Source organism: Nyctibius grandis, chromosome 11 (assembly GCF_013368605.1).
Source record: "Nyctibius grandis isolate bNycGra1 chromosome 11, bNycGra1.pri, whole genome shotgun sequence".
NCBI classification, from domain to species: Eukaryota; Metazoa; Chordata; class Aves; order Nyctibiiformes; family Nyctibiidae; genus Nyctibius; species Nyctibius grandis.
In genome coordinates this window covers 25,985,376-26,004,176 of record NC_090668.1, presented here as the reverse complement: position 1 = coordinate 26,004,176, position 18,801 = coordinate 25,985,376, and the positions used below count along the sequence as shown (strand labels likewise).

At 53.3% G+C, this 18,801-nt stretch overlaps 1 protein-coding gene across 1 annotated transcript in view; it reads left to right on the top strand.

Moving 5' to 3' along the window:
- ITGA11 (integrin subunit alpha 11) overlaps positions 1-15,624 on the top strand; it is a 49,902-nt gene extending 34,278 nt beyond the window's left edge. The window contains exons 15-30 of the mRNA XM_068410148.1: positions 207-337; positions 1,030-1,196; positions 2,797-2,939; positions 4,078-4,188; positions 4,401-4,486; positions 5,900-6,107; positions 7,861-7,959; positions 9,590-9,666; positions 10,290-10,379; positions 11,567-11,657; positions 11,778-11,891; positions 12,497-12,583; positions 12,827-12,937; positions 13,298-13,393; positions 13,759-13,872; positions 14,838-15,624. Of these exons, the coding sequence (XP_068266249.1) occupies positions 207-337; positions 1,030-1,196; positions 2,797-2,939; positions 4,078-4,188; positions 4,401-4,486; positions 5,900-6,107; positions 7,861-7,959; positions 9,590-9,666; positions 10,290-10,379; positions 11,567-11,657; positions 11,778-11,891; positions 12,497-12,583; positions 12,827-12,937; positions 13,298-13,393; positions 13,759-13,872; positions 14,838-14,903 (1,791 nt within the window). The 3' untranslated portion in view covers positions 14,904-15,624. The remainder of the gene's footprint in view (positions 1-206; positions 338-1,029; positions 1,197-2,796; positions 2,940-4,077; positions 4,189-4,400; positions 4,487-5,899; positions 6,108-7,860; positions 7,960-9,589; positions 9,667-10,289; positions 10,380-11,566; positions 11,658-11,777; positions 11,892-12,496; positions 12,584-12,826; positions 12,938-13,297; positions 13,394-13,758; positions 13,873-14,837) is intronic.
- The last annotated feature ends 3,177 nt before the right edge of the window (positions 15,625-18,801 follow it).

Sequence of the window (18,801 nt, the reverse complement as noted above, 5' to 3'; positions counted from 1 at the left end):
AGCTCTGGGATGGTGTCTCCAAAGAGAAACTGCTCTCATTCCCTGGAGAGCAATATTCCCAAAAAAATGGAATATTACATTTGGTGTAATCTCTTGGAAAGGGGCATCTCCAGTAGCGTGGTGGAGGTTGGCATGGCAAACCCCTCCTTGGCGGGCAGGGATGCTCCTGCTGGAAACCAGCCCAGATTGTCCCCTTGGCTTTTCAGCGGATAGCAGCTGCGGAGCTCGCGCCGGGCCTGATGTATTTTGGATGCAGCATCCACGGCCAGCTGGACCTGAACGAAGACGGGCTCGTCGACTTGGCCGTCGGCTCTCTGGGGAACGCCGTGCTGTTGTGGTTAGCTCTGTCTCATTTGCCTCTCTCCTCTGCCCGCAGCTCAGTGCAATATGCTGACATTTTTTGGGGTAAAACTGATCTCCCAACAATCTGATCCATCTTTCCATAATAACAACCCCCTGTCTGGTGGGGCCATGGGATTTCAATGCATTTAGGTCCTAGAAGGACATCTGAGTTGGTTTTGCATTGAATTTCATCATTAGTTCCCCAGGAGTTTCAAACCAGCTCATGGATTTGTGGTGATTTGCCCAGGCTCCCTCTGGTCTTGTTAAATAAGAACAATTTAATATTTGCAAATATTGATTAATGTTTGGAAAGTCCCTTGAAGCTGTTAGGACGGAGGGTAGCTGTGCCCAGCAGAGATGGGCCACCCTGGGGTCTGCCTTGGAAAGTGCTATGTGCACTCAACGGGGCAAATCCTGCTCTCGGTGCTGAGCTACTTCACTGACATAAGCAGGAGGCAAATATGTGCAAGAGATTTTATTCTTCAAATCCTACACAGATGAGCTGAGAGTAGATCAGCATGCTGTGGTGGCCATTGGTCTCCCTCAGCACCTTCTTGATGTTGAGAAAATGGGTGAAAAGCTGTGAAAAGGGTGAATCTGGAGGTGTAAGAGGCTTTTGGAGGCTGCTGCGGACATCTGGGGTGTCCCATGCCCCAGCACATCTCCTGACCCTTGCTTGCCCTGCAGGTCCCGCAGCGTGGTCCAGATCAACGCCAGCATCCGCTTCGAGCCCTCCAAGATCAACATCTTCACCAAGGACTGCAAGAGGAACGGGAAGGATGCCACCTGCATGTCGGCCTTCGTCTGCTTCACCGCCGTCTTCCTCTCGGCTCACTTCCAGACGGCCGGCGTGGGTAAGCACCACGGCTGCTCATGCGATGAAAACCCCAGTTCATGCGTTGTTTAGATCTCCAGCCCCGAGGGAGCACCCAGCTTCTGCCAAGGGAAACCATCCAGCAGCTTGGCACGTCTGGAGGTGTGCACATTGCCACCCGCCACATCCCTTTTTACCCACAAGTTTGTCCCTGTCCTGGATGATGTAGCAGGGACAGTGGCTCTGTACCCCAAGGATACAACCTTACCCGTGTTTAACCTCTTCTCTCACCTACGCCCCGGGGCCAAGCTCTCCTGCAGCTTGCCTGGCCGTGGTACGTGTGACGGGGATGTCACCACCACCTCTCCGGGACAGGAGAGGACGTGCCCGGCCCATGTCCCGCAGAGCTCATCCATCCTCCCCGCTGCAGCGGCACATCTGCCGACCAGATGTGCATGTTTCCCTAATGTCCCAGGGAATCTCTGTGAAGTTATTGGCCAGCTCTGCTTTTAAAAAGTGTTGCATGTTGCTGTGACCCCGAATCTACCCGGCGGATGCCCGTGACTCAGCTGGAGCCGGGGGAAGCGATAGTGACTTGGCCCAATGCAACCTGGCAGCAAGTGCTGTCAGAGGGAAATCAGAGCCCGGGCAGAGCCAAAAGGAAAACTCCCAACCCCTAGAGCACAAATTTTGAGTTGTACCATCAAATCCAGTGTTTTCCTCCTCCCTGCTATCACTGCAGATCTTGCAGGACAAAAAGTCAAGTGGGGTTTCCTTTATTTATTTACTTTTACACTTATTTCTACCCAGAAAAGCCACCCCTTGGACAGTGCGAGCTGGGGGCTGATGGTTGCTCTTTGCTTTCTTGCATGTTTTGCATCACGCTGGTGTAGGGGGTGCAAATCCCCCACTGCTTGGGACTGGGGTGGGGACCTTCGGTTTCATTTCGATAGCACTGCAGGAAGCAAATGATCTCCACTAAAGCATCTAGGAGAGAAACAGCCCGTTTTTGACCCGATGTTGCTATCTCTACTCTACTCTACTCTGGTGAGGCCTCTACCCTGGTGAGACCTCACCTGGAGTATTGCGGTCAGTTCTGGGCTCCCCAGTTCAAGAGGGACAGAGATCTACTGGAGAGAGTCCAGTGGAGGGCTACGAGGATGATGAAGGGACTGGAGCACCTGCCTGATGAGGAAAGGTTGAGAGACCTGGGGCTTTTGAGTCTGGAGAAGAGAAGACTGAGAGGGGATCCAATTAATGTGTATAAATAGATGAGGGCTGGGTGTCAAGAGGAAAGGGGCAACCTCTTGTCACTTGTGCCCTGCGATAGGACAAGGGGCAATGGATGCAAGCTGGAGCACAGGAAGTTCAACCTCAACATGAGGAAGAACTTCTTTCCTGTGAGGGTTACAGAGCCCTGGAACAGGCTCCCCAGAGAGGTTGTGGAGTCTCCGTGTCTGGAGACTTCCAAGCCCCATCTGGATGCGTTCCTGTGTAACCTGCCCTAGACTGGTCCTGCTCTGGCAGGGAGGTTGGACTCGATGATCTCCAGAGGTCCCTTCCAACCCCTGACACTCTATGATTCTATATAGCGAGCGTAACCCCGTGGGGAAGCCCTGACGGTGCCGCTCTCCTTCCAGCGCTGCGGTACAATGCCACCATCGACGAGCGCAGGTACACGCCGCGGGCTCACCTGGACGAGAGCGGAGAGCGGCACACGCAGAAGGGGCTGGGGCTGCTCGCCGGGCAGGAGCACTGCGACACGCTCCGCTTCCACGTCTTGGTGAGTGTGAAGGAGGACAAGGCTGGGGGTCTCCTCCTCTGCTGGGGTCTCCTCCTCTGCCAGCCCCACGGGGAGATGCTCTCCCCCTCGTGCAAAACAACGCGCCGGGACGCGGCTGGAGCAGCCTCAATGGCATCACGGGGCTGGAAATGAGCCTTGTCTCCAAGCCCGGGTTTCTTCACGCTGGGTTTGATGTGGTCAGGGATGGAGCTGCCGGCGTGCGGCAGCTGCTGGGTCCCCGAGCGCTGACTTCATCGCGGCCCCAGCTTGCGCTGTGCTCCTTGCTGCGTGCCACTAGCCGGGCCCTCGGGGAGGGCGTGCACCCCTGACGCCCGGGTCAGGCTGCTCCTCCTGCTCCAAAATCAGAGAAAACTCATTTTTTTTTTCCATTGGGAACCAAACGCCTCCATGCCAGTCCCCAGTGCTCTCCTCTCTGCACCCCCCTGACCATCAAGGTCCTCCTCCCCGGGTGCAGGAGTCGGCGAAACCCTCTGCATCGCTCGCAGGGAACAGCTGATGCACAAACCTGGCCAAAAACAAACATTCCCAGTGAATGATGAGAAAATTGCAGAGGCCAGGGAGGGCCGCGCTGCCAGACTGGCCCGGCCCCAAGCCCCGGCCTGAACTGCCGTGAACTTCTGGGAAATTTGAGTCTGGAGCTTGAGATGGAGCTTGTGATTTAGCCCGAGAAGCATCTCGCTTCAGAGCATCTAACACACCCCGTGCGGCTGGGGCAACGCATGGGAAGAGCTTGTAGAGCTGCAGGAAAGGTGCAGTTTTGTTACCAGTATGGGTTGTAGGACAGCTCTGTCCCCGCTGGGACCCTGGCTCGGGGACAGTTCCCCCCCCAGACCATCCATCTTTTGGATCCAGCATCTCCAGGGTGAAGCATTTCCTACACCATCACTTGTGGACGGGTGTTGTGCAGCACCACCGAGCTTGGGTTGTCCGTGTCCCTAGGTGAGGGTTAGCTGGAGAGATGGGATGATTGCACACAGAGTATAATCGATTGCAAAGCTTTTATTTCATAAACTAATCACACATGCCTGCAGCTCTGCCTTGCCTTGCTCTCTGACGCAGCTGCCCCTCCATGGGCAGGAGACTTGTCCTTCTCACCCATGCTTTCTGCTCGCTGCAGGACACAGCTGACTATGTGAAGCCGGTGACGTTCTCCATTGACTACGAGCTGGAGCACCCCGAGAACGGCCCCATGCTGGACGACGGCTGGCCCACCTCGCTCAAGGTCTCGGTAGGTCCCGGCACCAACCTCCAAGGGTGCCTTTGATCAACACTTGGTCAGCAGATTTATCTCTGAATGTAACATCTGCTTGTTGGGGCTGTAATCTCTGGTCCCTCCCATGATAGCAATGTATTTGCTGGGATCGCTGCCCGTGTCCCTTCTCCTTGGGCCATAACCTAGGGTGCAAAGTGTCACCAAGCTGCTCTTGGTGTCCCCCTCAGGTCCCTTTCTGGAACGGGTGCAACGAGGACGAGCACTGCGTCCCTGATCTGGTCCTGGACGCCAGAAGCGATGTGCCCAGTGCCATGTGAGTAGGTCACTCAGAGCATCCTCCCAACCAGTATCACAAACCAGGGTGGGGGGGTCCAAAACCCAGCCCCAACCCATGCTCCATAGATACCAGCATCACAGCTGGTCCTTCATCCAAAACCACCATGAGGTGTTCCTCAGCACCTCCACTCACAGCACGTCTCTGAGCCCCTGCTTGCTCCATGTCTGGAATGAACTGGCATTTTTTTCAGGGAATCCACAGAACAACTAATATTTGATGCCATGGTGATGAGCCCCAGGGAGACAAATCAGGAAATAACAGGGGGGAATAAATGCAAGGCTGGCAGTACCCACTTGGCAATTACGGGCTTGACTCATGCAGAAGAAATAATTATACGCTACATCTGATGGCTTAGCGAGCTTTTAAAGGTTATGTAGGAGCACAGGAGCCTGAACCTCCACCTCCCGTCAATGGCAGTAGGCTCTGGACCAACCTCAGGGCCAGCGCCGCTACCTGGGCGTTACTTGTATCCCGTAATTCAGCATTTATTGCTCTGTGTCTCCTGTAAAGCTCTTGGTCCTGAAGCTGCGATGTGGGGCTTGACCAGGAGGGGTCCGGGGCCCCCAGTGTTCCTGGCTGGGCTGCGCTGTGGGGAGGGTGCAGTGAGGTATGACCTGCGAGGAACGGCTGAGGGAGCTGGGGGTGTTTAGCCTGGAGAAGAGGAGGCTCAGAGGTGACCTTAGTGCAGTCTACAACTACCTGAAGGGAGGTTGTAGCGCAGTGGGAGTCGGCCTCTTCTCCCAGGCAACCAGCGCTAGGACAAGAGGACACAGCCTCAAGCTTGGCCAGGGGAGGGTCAGGTTGGACATCAGGAAGCATTTCTTCTCAGCAAGGGTCATTAGGCATTGGAAGGGGCTGCCCAGGGAGGTGGTGGAGTCACCATCTCTGGAGGGGTTTAAGAAAAGCCTGGACATGGCCCTTAGTGCCCTGGTCTAGTTGCCATGGTGGTGTCAGGGCAATGGTTGGACTCAATGATCCCAGAGGGCTCTTCCAACCTGGTTGATTCTGTGTGATTTAGGACATGGTTTAGTGGGCACGGTGGCATTTGGTCGATGGTTGGACTTGATGACGATTTAGATCGCTAGTTGCCTGGGAGAAGAGGTCGACTCCCACTCCACTACAACCTCACATCTAGATGTTTTTTGAACACCTCCAGAGATGGTGACTCCACCACCTCCCTGGGCAGCCTGTTCCAATGCCTAACGACTCTTTCAGTGAAGAAATTCTTCCTAAGATCCAGCCTGGTGGTACGGGATCTATTTTTTCCTTACATCCCAGCTGTGCTAAGAGCTCCTAACTGGGTTTGAGCAAGCTAGGCACTGTTAGTCAAAAATCACAAGAAAAATGGGAAGAATTTGCCAAGCCTGCACCGCTGCCCTCCTCTTGCAGGGAGTACTGCCGGCGGGCGCTGCGGAGGGCACCGCCGCGCTGCTCCGCCTTCGCCCTCGCCTTCGACGCCTCCGTCTTTGTCATCGAGAGCGGCAGGAGGAGGGTGGCCGTGGAGGCGGCGCTGGAGAACCGCGGCGAGAACGCCTACAGCACCGTCCTCAACATCTCCTTCTCCAGGAACCTCCAATTCGCCAGCTTGATCCCCAAGGTGAGGCGGCCGGCGGGGAGCCAAGGCTTGCCAGAGGAGCTTCTGATCCCGGCCGGATGAGAAAGCTGTGTCCTAAACCAAGCCCAGAAATATCTCCATCCCTCATAAATCAGACATGTTTATGGGCTTAGTTTCTAAGCACTTACAGCCCTTCCAGCTCTTTATTTTGGAAATACAAAAACGTTTGAATTTTAAGAGCCTGAAAGAAGGTCAGATGCAGATGACATTATTTCCCTCTTTATTTTTCTACTCCAATAGTTTAAAAATACTTGCTGCACGTGGCCAAGTTCCCGACAGGGATGAATTTTTGCAGCTGAGATATAACTCCTGGAAGTATGGGCTGATAACTGGAACGTGGCCACAGCTCAGCATTGAGCCGGGTGATGCCACTTCTCTACGGCTGTCGTGCCCCATCCACTCCCACCCTCCCCAATATTTCACCCCCACCCCTTGACCGATCTCAGTGCGACTCCTCTCTTTTCCCAGCGAGGTTTGGGAAATCTGCTGATGCTGCTGAGCCCCCAATGACTTCATACCCACCCGCAGATCCCATCTCCCGCGTTTGTTTTTCTACAACCCGTGCCAAGGGAAAATTGTGGGGCACGTTGCCCACAAAATAAGGAAAACGTATTTTTCTGAGAGGATACTCCAAATTAAGTGAGGGGGCAAAGCCCTACGCTGCTCGGTAACAGAAAGCACCGTGCAGCAGTGGTTGCAGGAGATATTTGTAGCTGGTTACAGAAGCACCACTGCTAACGGGTTCCTGGCTGCTGCTCCTTATAAATAAGCAAATTGCCAAACAGAGGGGATGGGTGTTTGTGTCAGAGGCTGTACAGAGACCCAGATAAAAAGTAGCTGTGGCCTCAAAGTCCATAATCTCAGCAGATGAGTGGAAGAAAGCTCCGAGCCGTTGCTGATAGCTGTCAAGGCATTTTCCCTGTGGCTGGCGCTGGGATGTCTCAGCTCCTGGGTAGGACTTATCCAGTGGCAGCAGCTTGAACAAGACCCTTGTGGGGTCTAACACAGGGCCAAAAACTGGAATAGCTCATCATGGTGGGGATGGACACCTGCATACAGCAAGGCTACAACCTCTTGTAGGGTTGCTACAGCTTGGCAGCGAAGGAAGCAGAGCAGGGTCAGTGTCCCATCCCACCCCAGCCTGTGCTTGGCCTTTGCAATGGGCAGGAGCTTCTTCCCCAGCCTGGCTGCTGAGCTGGAAGGAGTTCAGGCAGCAGGAACAATTGTTGTGATGAGGAAATTAAATATTACTGCTTAGCTGGTGGCCATGCAGAATAGCTCATGTTATCTCTTGATGCTTCCCTGTGACTCCTCATCACAGAAAAATATTCTTCTTCCCAATTATAGCGCCAAGAATAATCAGGTTAATTCATGCACCGCTGTAGATAAATTTCTAAAGAGGATTTAAATCAGAAAGCTGGAAGTTGCTTGCTAGAAATGCCCCCTTCCAGGAACAGCTCTAGAAATTAAGCTGCATTGGTTGGTTGGTGGGTTCGTTGGTTGGTTGGTGGGTTCGTTGGTTGGTTGGTGGGTTCGTTGGTTGGTTGGTGGGTTCGTTGGTTGGTTGGTGGGTTCATTGGTTGGTTGGTGGGTTCATTGGTTGGTTGGTTGGTTCGTTGTTCTTTCCAGAAGTTAAAGCCTGTTTTGAGCCCCGTGGGTGTGTTTGCTGCTTCCATAAAGAGCCAGGCCACGGGGCTCATGCCAAGTTTCATGGACACTTCATGTCCCATTTTAGGACGACACGGACATCAACATCGACTGCGTGACTGAAGACAAGCACCCCAACAAGAAAGTGTGCAACGTGAGCTACCCGTTCTTCCGAGCCAGGGCCAAGGTAAAGCCATTCCCTCCTGCCCTAGTGAGGCTTCACCCATGGGACAGGAGCCCTCTGCCCCCGGCTTGGCTGCAGGGCCACATCCATCCATCTTCAGGCTGGGTGGCTTTGAACAGCATTTTTAAAGATAAACATTTAGTTTCTTCCCTTTCTCTGTCCATTGCTGGTGTTTGCAAGGTGTGTTAGGGGAACTGGGATGGTTAGGATGCTGCCTTTATGCTACGAGAGCCCCAAAATCAAACCCAGCTCTTCCGAGTCAAAGAATTTAACTCCAGTCCTTTGGAGTAATTTAATGTTGGCTTCAAACCACTGATGGTAACTTCCCCGAGCTCCTTCCTCTCAGGCTGAGGCACCCTTCCCTGCCCGAGAGGTTTTCCTTGCTCTGAGCATCCAGGGTCCCTCCGGACCCTCCTCTGAGCCTGCCCAAGCCCCCTCGGGCTGGTGGCATCCTCCCAACCGCAGCTCACAGCGGTTCCCAGCACTTGGGGTAAGCCCAGGTCCAGTGAGCATCATTTTTTATGTGCCATAAACCCCTTTGCAAACGTTACACACAGCATTAAGGTGGGGAAGGAAAAGCGAGGAGATGCCACGCTCTGCAGTCACCAGGGCTCCGTGTGACATCCCACCTGCACCCCTCAGGGAAAAGGGGCCAATACCAGTGGGATCTAAAGAGAAAAATCTTTCCAACCCCCACATCCGTCTGAAGCCTTTCCTTGTCAGAAGCTTGATAAAGATGGATGAGCTCCAGGCACCTCGCTAGGCTTTAAAGCTCCCAAAAAAAAGCCCTCTCAGATGCCTGTGGCTGTACAACGAGCACAGCAGCCCGGCTCCCCATGACCTACGGGGGCTGAGAATGCATCTGCGTGGCATCAGGTAGTCCAGGTCCTGCCAAAACAAAGACAAGCTGGAAATGGAAATTTGGCCCTAGAGCAGCAGGAGCTTTAATATTATCCTCAGCTGTGCAGTCCCAGACAGTTTGAGGTCATTGCCACAGCTCTCGCAGATGTGACATTTATCACATTTTATTGTTGTTGGCCTCTCTCCGGCTGCCTTTTCCCCCCGTGCCGCGGATGGGAGCGGGCGGCCCCTCGCTGCAGGTCCCCCGGGGGGTTTCTCTTCCAAAGGGGGGCTGCTCGCTTCGCCAATCTCAGAGTAAAAAAAATGCAGCGTACGGGGCCGAGAGCAAATCCTGCACAGCCCCGGCATGGCCTCTCCTCTCCTTGGAAAGCTGAGGCTCTGCCCGAAGCCCCACAGAATCACAGAATCAGTGAGGTTGGAAGAGCCCTCTGGGCTCATCGAGTCCAACCATTGCCCTGACACCACCATGGCAACTAGACCAGGGCACTAAGGGCCATGTCCAGGCTTTTCTTAAACCCCTCCAGAGATGGTGACTCCACCACCTCCCTGGGCAGCCCCTTCCAATGGCTAATGACCCTTGCTGAGAAGAAATGCTTCCTAATGTCCAACCTGAACCTCCCCTGGCCAAGCTTGAGGCTGTGTCCTCTTGTCCCCCTGCAGCATCTCCCAGGGGGATGCTCTCACCCGCAGAGCCCCCGCACTGCTCCTGACCAACACTCAGGGTTTTTTTTCCCCCCTAATTTTTTCTCCTATCTGTTTCCCCTCTCCACAGGTAGCTTTTCGCCTGGATTTTGAATTCAGCAAGTCGATTTTCCTTCAAAGCATGGAGATCTACTTGATCGCCAACAGGTTAACAGCTGCTTTCTCCCTTGCACGGGTTTGCGAGGCCAACGGTTACCTGCTTGCCTTGGCTCTCCTCCTTCCACAGCCCTACGTGATGCTGGAGGCTTCACTCGGGGAAATAACCCCAAGGGAACAGGGTGCAGCCCTGGATTCACAAACCAGGCTGGTTTTATTTATCTATATATTTATATCCATCATTTTTCTGTATGCGCTGAGCAGAGTCTTGGCCAATGCTTCTTTCTTTCTTACCCACCTGCACAAGTACAAACACTCCCAGGAAAAATATCTCCTATTTTTTTTGCAAATTCTCCTCGTTCACTTGCCCTGCACGGGTAAAGTTTTCTGACAACCACGTAAAATCTCCTTAGGGTTTGTTTTTTTAATTTTCATCAATTATTAGAGCTAATGAGGATTTGCTCTGCCAGGGCTGCTGGGTGGGAAACCTCTCTCCAAATGATCTACTTTGATGGCCTTGGGCTAATTAATAAAAGATACAGAATAAAATCATTTCTCTTTACACTTTGGCCAAAAAGCAAAAGTTCAACCCTTCCCCACCTGCTCTCTATGGTCCCCCCTCAAAACCAATCCAACCCTCCCCTCACCCCCTGCTTGCTCCGCTGCTGTTTCAGTGACAGCGAGGAGAAGGAGAGCACCAAGGAGGACAACTTCGCCCACCTGAATTTTCATCTCAAGTACGAAGCCGACCTGCTCTTCACCAGGTGAGTGTTTTGGAAGGGGACACAGCTTGCAGGGTGTCCTTGGGGAAAATCAGCACTGGCCCCATGGGAGCTGCGTTCAAACAGAGCTTTAATTTGGGGAATTTACTTAGAAAAGGGGCTGAAGGAAACATAAAATCAAGGGCATCCCACTCAGTGGGTCCTTATGAAAATCAACAGCAAGGAGCGACGAGGTGCTGCGCTTCCATAACGTTTAAACGCACAAATGTTATTAAATAGGTGTGAGGGCAATTTTCCTTAAAGGGAAAAAGTACTTATTGTAGGTAATAATGTTCATAACACGTGTTACTAGGCAGTGTCTGGGCCAGTAGCCATCCCACTAACAATCACCTCACCAGAAGCTCGGCTGAGTGATGTGCGTGGAAGGGTTTGGGCATCAAGAGTGACTAAAGCAGACTGTCCTCGGTCCAAGGAGAGCAGGAGCTAAGGCACAGAGGATGATTTATTAACCTGATTATAAGAAAAAAACCCATGCACCCCAGAAGCACATTCCCTGGCACTGCTTGCTGTAATTCTTAGCAGATTTTTAAGACCTTCAGTCATTTTTTTTTAACGCTAGAGGCAGTGGGGCTCTGAAAATAAAACCACTTTAATACCTACAATTTATGGGGAGCGGGGGGATTCTCAGCTTAACAAATATCAGAATCGCCCTTATGGGAGAGGGGAGAACTCGGAGGAAAAGCAGCAGCATAAAATATTGAAATTTGGGCACCTGGAGGAGAAAAAAAGAGGAAATAATTTAAAAGAATTTTGGGGGTTTTGGGCCACGTGCCCTGTGTCGTGACACCTGCAAGTGGGCACCCATCGCATGCTCCTGGCTCCTTCCCCTCTTCTCCAGCTGCAAAACAGAGACATGACTTCTCTGCTCTGATTTACACATGACATTCAAACCGTCGAGCAGCGCCTTGGATGTCTCTTATATTAAAAAGGCGAGAAAAATTCTACAAAGAAATGGAAAATACTGCAGAAGTGGAATAGCATGATAATCCCCTGTCTTTTTTTTTGCACGCCAGGCAATGGTTTCCATCTGAAATGGGGCCAGACACACTGAACCCCCTCTCCTTGGGCCGTCTGCCTGCGGAGGGGCTGGGGGCAGCTGGTTGCGGGGCTGCTTCGGGCTCTGTTTTCTCCGAGCCCACCTCACAACTTGTCCTCCTTCGTCACGACAGGGCGTCGAGCCTGGACTACTACGAGATCAGGTCGAACAGCTCCCTGGAGAGATACGACAGCATCGGCCCCCCCTTTCACTGCACCTTCAAGGTAAGGAGAGGGGGGTTCAAACTGGCTGATGGACCCCCAGAGGTGGGATGTGCCACGGTCACCCTGCTCGTCCCCATCTCTCTGGCACCCCGGGCACATCCCCATCCTCTGCCCTCGCAGCTGCAGAACCTGGGCTTCTTCCCCGTGGACGGGGTGACCATCAAGCTCACCATCCCCGTGGCCACGCGGGCGGGCAACCGCCTCCTGCTCCTGACCGAATTCATGGTGGACCAGGTAGGAAGGGGGGTTCAGCCCCGTGAGGCACGTGTTGGGTCCCTTCTGCACCAAGGTGGGGATGGAGATACCCCACAGAGGGTCACCCCATCCTTCTGCAAACCCCCCCCGTGCTCGCACCTGCACGGACGCTCTTGGCTCGTGCCCGGGCTTCTCTTTCACATTCTCTTGGCTGGAAACATGGAAAATGGCAGCGGCCAAAGGGTTTGGTCCAAATATTTCTCTGAGCTAGACCTCCCTCCAATAAGCAACGAATTCTTGAGGGTCTTGAAAGCATTAGCTGTGCCTGGGGCCAGCTGCACGCGTGAGTGACCGTTAAAGCGGTGAGAGGGCTGGGAGCAGCCCCCGGGGCACCCCGAGCCCCCCGCAGCCGTGCGGGACTCACATGTGATGGTGATGGAAAGAGGCCAACGCAGAAGATGGCGTGTTTGTGGGTGGATTTGGCCTCCATTTGTATTGCCTGCTGCAGCAAAGTGCCCGTGTCACCTGTGACACCCCGTCTGGGGTCCCCCCGCTTCCACCAGGATGGGTGCTGAGCACGGGGCAAACGCGGGGAGGTGGCCACCGTGGTCCCCGTGCTTGGAGCCCATCAGCTTCTCCCGCAGGAGAACACGACCTGCAACGTCTGGGGAAACACCACGGACTACGGGAGGACACCGGCCGAGGAGGACCTCTCCCGCACCCCCCACCTGGTACGCACCTTCGTGGGCCCGATCCTGCCCCCGGGCTGAGCCCTGCCACCCCAAAGCAGAGAGAAAGCCCCCGGGAGGGGGATGTCCCATGGCCATGGGGCAGGACGGGTGTGCAGCCCCTCCGCCGCGGTTTGGATCTCGCTCCCCCCGGTGTGTGCCAGGGGAGAAGCCCAAGGGGGTTGTTTTTTTTCTATCCCCTCCTCGGCAGCAATGCTCCCGCACCACAAACCTCTCCCCTTGCAGAACCACAGCAACTCCGACGTCGTTTCCATCGACTGCAATGTGAAATTAGCCCCCAACGAGGAGATGAACTTGCACTTGCGGGGCAACCTGTGGATGAAGTCTCTGAAAGCAGTAAGTCCTCCCAAAGCACACGCGTGGCTTTTGAGGAGAAACCCCCCCCAAAGGAGCCTTTGCACCACAAAAACGTGGGGTTTTTTTCCTCTCCCTCCCAGGAAGCCTGAGCATGTGTGGGGTAACTTCTGTTTTCAAATTCTACTAGTGTGTGCATCCACCATCCCGCACAGCACCTCACCACGGGGAATTTAATCCCGAGCTGCCCTTTTTTTTGGCTGTAATTTAGCCACACTCACGCCTTGACCTGCATCATCCTCCCACACGGATGCAGCACCCACAATCCCCAGCACGGATGCAAAGCCGTGGGGGTACCCAGCTGGGGTGCGGGGTCCTCACGTCCAGCATCTCTTTGCACAGCTGAAGTTCAAGTCACTGAAGCTCGTCACGAACGCCGCTCTCCAGCGACGCTTCGGGAGCCCCTTCATCTTCCGGGAGGAGGACCCCAGCCGCCAGGTAACCCCCCCCCCGGGCAGGGTGGTCACCCACCCACGGACCTGGCAGCTTTGGGGGTACTGCAACACCCTGCAGTCCCCTCCTTCGGGAGGAGATGCTCAGCGTCCCCACCGTCGCCCCGTCCCCCCACCCCCAGCAGCGTATTTCTCCTCAGCAAGGGTCATTAGCCATTGGAAGGGGCTGCCCAGGGAGGTGGTGGAGTCACCATCTCTGGAGGGGTTTAAGAAAAGCCTGGACATGGCACTTAGTGCCCTGGTCTAGTTGCCATGGTGGCGTCAGGGCAATGGTTGGACTCGATGAGCCCAGAGGGCTCTTCCAACCTCATTGATTCTGGGATTCTGTATCGTGATGCTCTTTCCTTGCAGATAACGTTTGAGATCTCCAAGCCGGAGGAGTCGCAGATCCCCATCTGGATCATCCTGGGGAGCACGTTGGGAGGGCTCCTGCTCCTGGCCCTGCTTGTCCTCGTGCTCTGGAAGGTGAGCAGCCCTCGGTGGAGAACCCCCTGCATGGAGGGACCCCGCTCTGTGTCTACAGCCCCACGTGACCCTCAGCACCACTGGGCATCACAAAATCTCCTCTAACCTCTTTCCACTTCCATATTATTTATATTCAGGGTCTAAAGCTCCTGGCGATATCCCATTAAAAGACAGACACTTCCCAGCAATCAGCTGAGTAACAGAATAGTCACAGAATCACAGAATGGTCAAGGGTTGGAAGGCACCTCTGGAGATCATCCAGCCCAACCCCTGCCCAAGCAGGGTCACCCAGAGCACGTTGCACAGGGTGGGTTTGAATATCTCCAGAGAAGTTCCTCATATTCAGATGGAACTTCCCATGTTTCAGCTTGTGCCTGTTGCCCCTTGTCCTGTCGCTGAGCACCACTGAGAAGAGTCTGGCCCCATCCCCTTGACACCCACCCCTAAAGTATCTGTAAGCATTGATAAGATCCCCCCTCAGTCTGCTCTTCTCCAGCTGAACAGCCCCAGCTCCCTCAGCCTCTCCTGGTAGCAGAGATGCTCCAGCCCTCTGACCATCTTTGTAGCCCTTCGCTGGACTCTCTCCAGTAATTCCTTATCTTTCTTGAACTGGGCGGCCCAGAACTGCACACAGTTACTCCAGGTGTGGCCTCACCAGGGCCGTGTAGAGGGGCAGGAGAACCTCCCTCGACCTGCTGCCCACACTCTTCCTCACGCACCCCAGGACACCACTGGCCTTCCTGGCCCCAAGGGCACATTGCTGGCTCATGGGGAACTTGTTGTCCCCCAGAACCCCCAGGTCCTTCTCTGCAGAGCTGCTCTCCAGTAGATCAGCCCCAGCCTGTACTGGTGCATGGGGTTATTCCTCCCAAGGTGCAGCACTCTACCCTTGCCTTTGTTGAACTTCACGAGGTTCCTCTCCGCCCACGGTGGGGTTTCCTTGTGTTTCTCTCCAATCCCTACAGCTCGGATTTTTCAAAAGCGGGAGCCGCAGGCGAGCGGCGGAGCGGAGAGCCCAGGGGCTGGAGTGATGCCGCCGGGACCCCCGTGCCCCCTCCCAGCCCCTCGCCGGTACGGAGCAGAGGTTCACCCTGATGCCAAGGGATTTGGGTGCTGAGCTCGAGCTGAGAGCACACCCCTTTGTGTGAAATCCCCTGAACAGGTCTCAAAGCCAACAAAATACCCCTACCCACACCGAAACCCCCCCAACCCCGACTCGTGGCCCCGTGCCACGGCGAGAGGAGCTTCAAACTGGGTTTGCAATGAGGCGGCAGCGGCGCGGGGACGGAGGGGCCACCGAAGCAACGTGCCCCATGACTCGGGGCAAACTCTGGGGCTGCAAAAGTCTTTAAAAAAATAATATCCTTAAAAACTGAGGGTTGCTCATTCCTGTGGCTGAGCTGCAGCAAAGCTGGCCGCGGCTCTCGAACTGCGTCGCATTCGTTAACCGGAGCAATTAGGTGGAGATTTTAATTTGCCTTCTTCTTTAATGCACTGAATACAAATGATTGATAGCAAATTAAAGCACCTTAATGCAATCTCCAGTTGTCCAGCTGTACATACTTATTTTAAAATAATATTTACCTGTTTAAGCAAAGGAGAAAAAAAGAAATCAATCAAAAAATTTTAAAAAATAAACCCAGTTTGAAAGTGCTTCCTACGACCTGAGCAGTTTCGAAGAGCTCGTGCCCAGCAAGGCTCCACACGTGTATCATAACTGTACAGTGGTGTCACGCGAAGCCGGAGGATCGGTGCTGTCTGACAAAAATCTTTCTTTTTGCATAACAGAATTATTTATGCGAATGTTAATTTTATGGATGAAAAGAAAGCATACGTCCGCTGGATGTGTAATGAAGTTTGTTAAATACTGTCCTAGTATTTTTTAAGGATTAAAAATACAGTATTTTAAAAATGAAGAGCCTCTGGTCCTGTTCTGTGCTTGCACCCCTATGGGATGCAGGGGAGGGGGAGCCAAAAAATAGCTGATTTTTCATTGTTAGCATCCTCACCTTGAACGGGGGTTGTTAATGTCCCAGTTTCTGGCTGGTTCACAGAATCACAGAATCAATGAGGTTGGAAGAGCCCTCTGGGCTCATCGAGTCCAACCATTGCCCTGACACCACCATGGCAACTAGACCAGGGCACTAAGGGCCATGTCCAGGCTTTTCTTAAAGCCCTCCACAGATGGTGACTCCACCACCTCCCTGGGCAGCCCCTTCCAATGGCTAATGACCCTTGCTGAGAAGAAATGCTTCCTAATGTCTAACCTGACCCTCCCCTGGCCAAGCTTGAGGCTGTGTCCTCTTGTCCTAGCGCTGGTTGCCTGGGAGAAGAGGCCGACTCTCACTGCGCTACAACCTCCCTTCAGGTAGTTGTAGACTGCACTAAGGTCACCTCTGAGCCTCCTCTTCTCCAGGCTAAACACCCCCAGCTCCCTCAGCCGTTCCTCGGAGGTCAGACCCTCCAGACCCTTCACCACCTTGGTCGCCCTCCTCCAGACTCACCCCAACACCTCAACATCTTTCTTGAAGTTCAGGTCTCAGCTGTCCCCCGGGACCCGGCTGGGGTGCAGGGCTACCCCGGAGAGCTGAGATCCTGGTGCAGGTACCAGGGAGCAGCACTGCCAGCGCTCCCACAGCCCCAAAGAGACCAAATTTTGCAGATTTATTTTCCTCCCTTGTCATCATCAGCCACTTTTCCTTACCGCTACTGAAAGCACACAGGCAAGATGCACGAGGACAACTGACGGCGTCTGTCCGACCATTTATTGCTAGGAAAGAAAAAATAACTGATTCTCACAGCTGTGCCCAAGCACAGCTCAGCCCCTGGTGCTATGAAGAACGGCCGCTTGTCTCCCTCCCTCCCCCCCCCAGGCTTTAGAGGGCAGCAAGGGCTGGGCAGGACCCTTCAGCCAGGTGTCCCCAAGGATGTGGGAGTGGTGGGTGTTCTTCTGCTGCTGGCCGGCTCCAGAGCCAGTATAAGTTATACACAATGGGGTGGGGGTGTGTGTGCATGTATAATTTTATGTTCTCTCTCTCTTTTTTTTAATATATGTATATATATGGCTGTGTGTGTGTGTGTAATTTTGTGTTCTCTCTCTCTATATATATATATTTTTATATATATATATATATATATATATATGTGTCTGTGTGTGTGTGTGTATCCTCCAGCTGTAGGAAGCCGTGCTTACAAGAAAGATATTGCACCAGCTTGAGGGTGTGTATATGTGCGTGTGTTTACATATATGTGTTTGTGTGTCAATGTGTATCTACATATCTCTGTATGTGTATATATGTGTGTGTGTGGTATATGTATATAAGACTGTGTCTGTGTTTGAGAGTGAGAGCATCTCCACCCTCCAGCTTTGGGAAGCTGTGCTCACACGGGACACTGTGCACCAGCTAGGACCTCTGTGTGTCTGCTGTGTGTGTATTTTTTTATATATATATATATATATATATATATATATATATAAAAAATGTGTGTGTGTGTGTGTGTGTGTGTGTGTGTGTCTCTATATACATGTGTGCATCTGTATATGCTTATATATTTGTGTATTAAAAAAGTGTGTATATACATATAGGCACAGAGTAGGCACAGAGAGAGAGAGAGAGAGAGAGAGAGAGATGCATCTGCACATACGTGCTTGTGTGTGTGTGTGTATATATATATATATTTCTCTACTGGTCCTGTACACACACCTCTCACCCAGCAGCGTCCCCAGTGCAGCAGCTGCTGCCCACTGGTACCCAGCACCCGTCTGGCCGAGGCGTGTGGCACAGACGGCTGGCTGGTGTGCGACAGCCCCTCATGGGAAGGAACGCTGTGCTTCCAGTCCCATTCAGTTAAAACACACCAGGAACAAAGTTCCCATTCCCCACCCGCAGCACGGGGGGCTCCGGGAGGACGCCCACCCCGTGGGATACGAGCCCTGCCGCAGGCTGCTCCATACAGAACCCGGGCATCAAAGCATCAGTGCTTGGCTGGCTGCAGGTTACAGGTAAGGAGGGTTTGCAGCTGCTGAGAACTTGGTTAAAGCTACTTACAGCGATGGCTTTTACTAGTTTAATTCAAAACAGAATCACAGAATCAATGAGGCTGGAAGAGCCCTCTGGGATCATCGAGTCCAACCATTGCCCTGACACCACCCTGTCAACTAGACCAGGGCACTAAGGGCCATGTCCAGGCTTTTCTTAAACACTTCCAGAGATGGTGACTCCACCACCTCCCTGGGCAGCCCCTTCCAATGCCTAATGACCCTTGCTGAGAAGAAATGCTTCCTAATGTCCAACCTGACCCTCCCCTGGCCAAGCTTGAGGCTGTGTCCCCTTGTCCTAGCGCTGGCTGCCCGGGAGAAGAGGCCGACTCCCACTTCACTACACCCTCCCTTCAGGTAGTTGTAGACTGCACTAAGGTCACCTCTGAGCCTCCTCTTCTCCAGGCTAAACACCCCCAGCTCCCTCAGCTGTTCCTCGGAGGTCACACCCTCCAGACCCTTCACCAGCTTGGTTGCCCTCCAAACAGCACAGGCAAAGCAGTCAAGCTGCTCCGCGTGGTTACTTCAGTTCCTAAACTCAGACTTGCGCTCTTCTAACCCTCCCTGTCTGCCCCTGTCAACAAGAAACAGCTCTTCCCATCTTCAGCTAAACTCATTAATTAATTCTGCACCTTGACGTACCCTACACAGGGTGGCACAGCCCCAGGGAGGGTCTGATCCAGCAAACCCATACATATATATATATATATATATATATATATATATATATATATAAAAAAATAACAGCCCAGCACCTACAGTCACCTGCGCCCTCGTCCCTGGCAGAGGGGACGTCTTGCAGCTCCTTCTTCCCAGGGAAAGGAGCACCGGTGGGGTTTGCACAGATTTTCATCAAGAGCTTTAAATAACTCCCACAAAGAGAGCGAGCG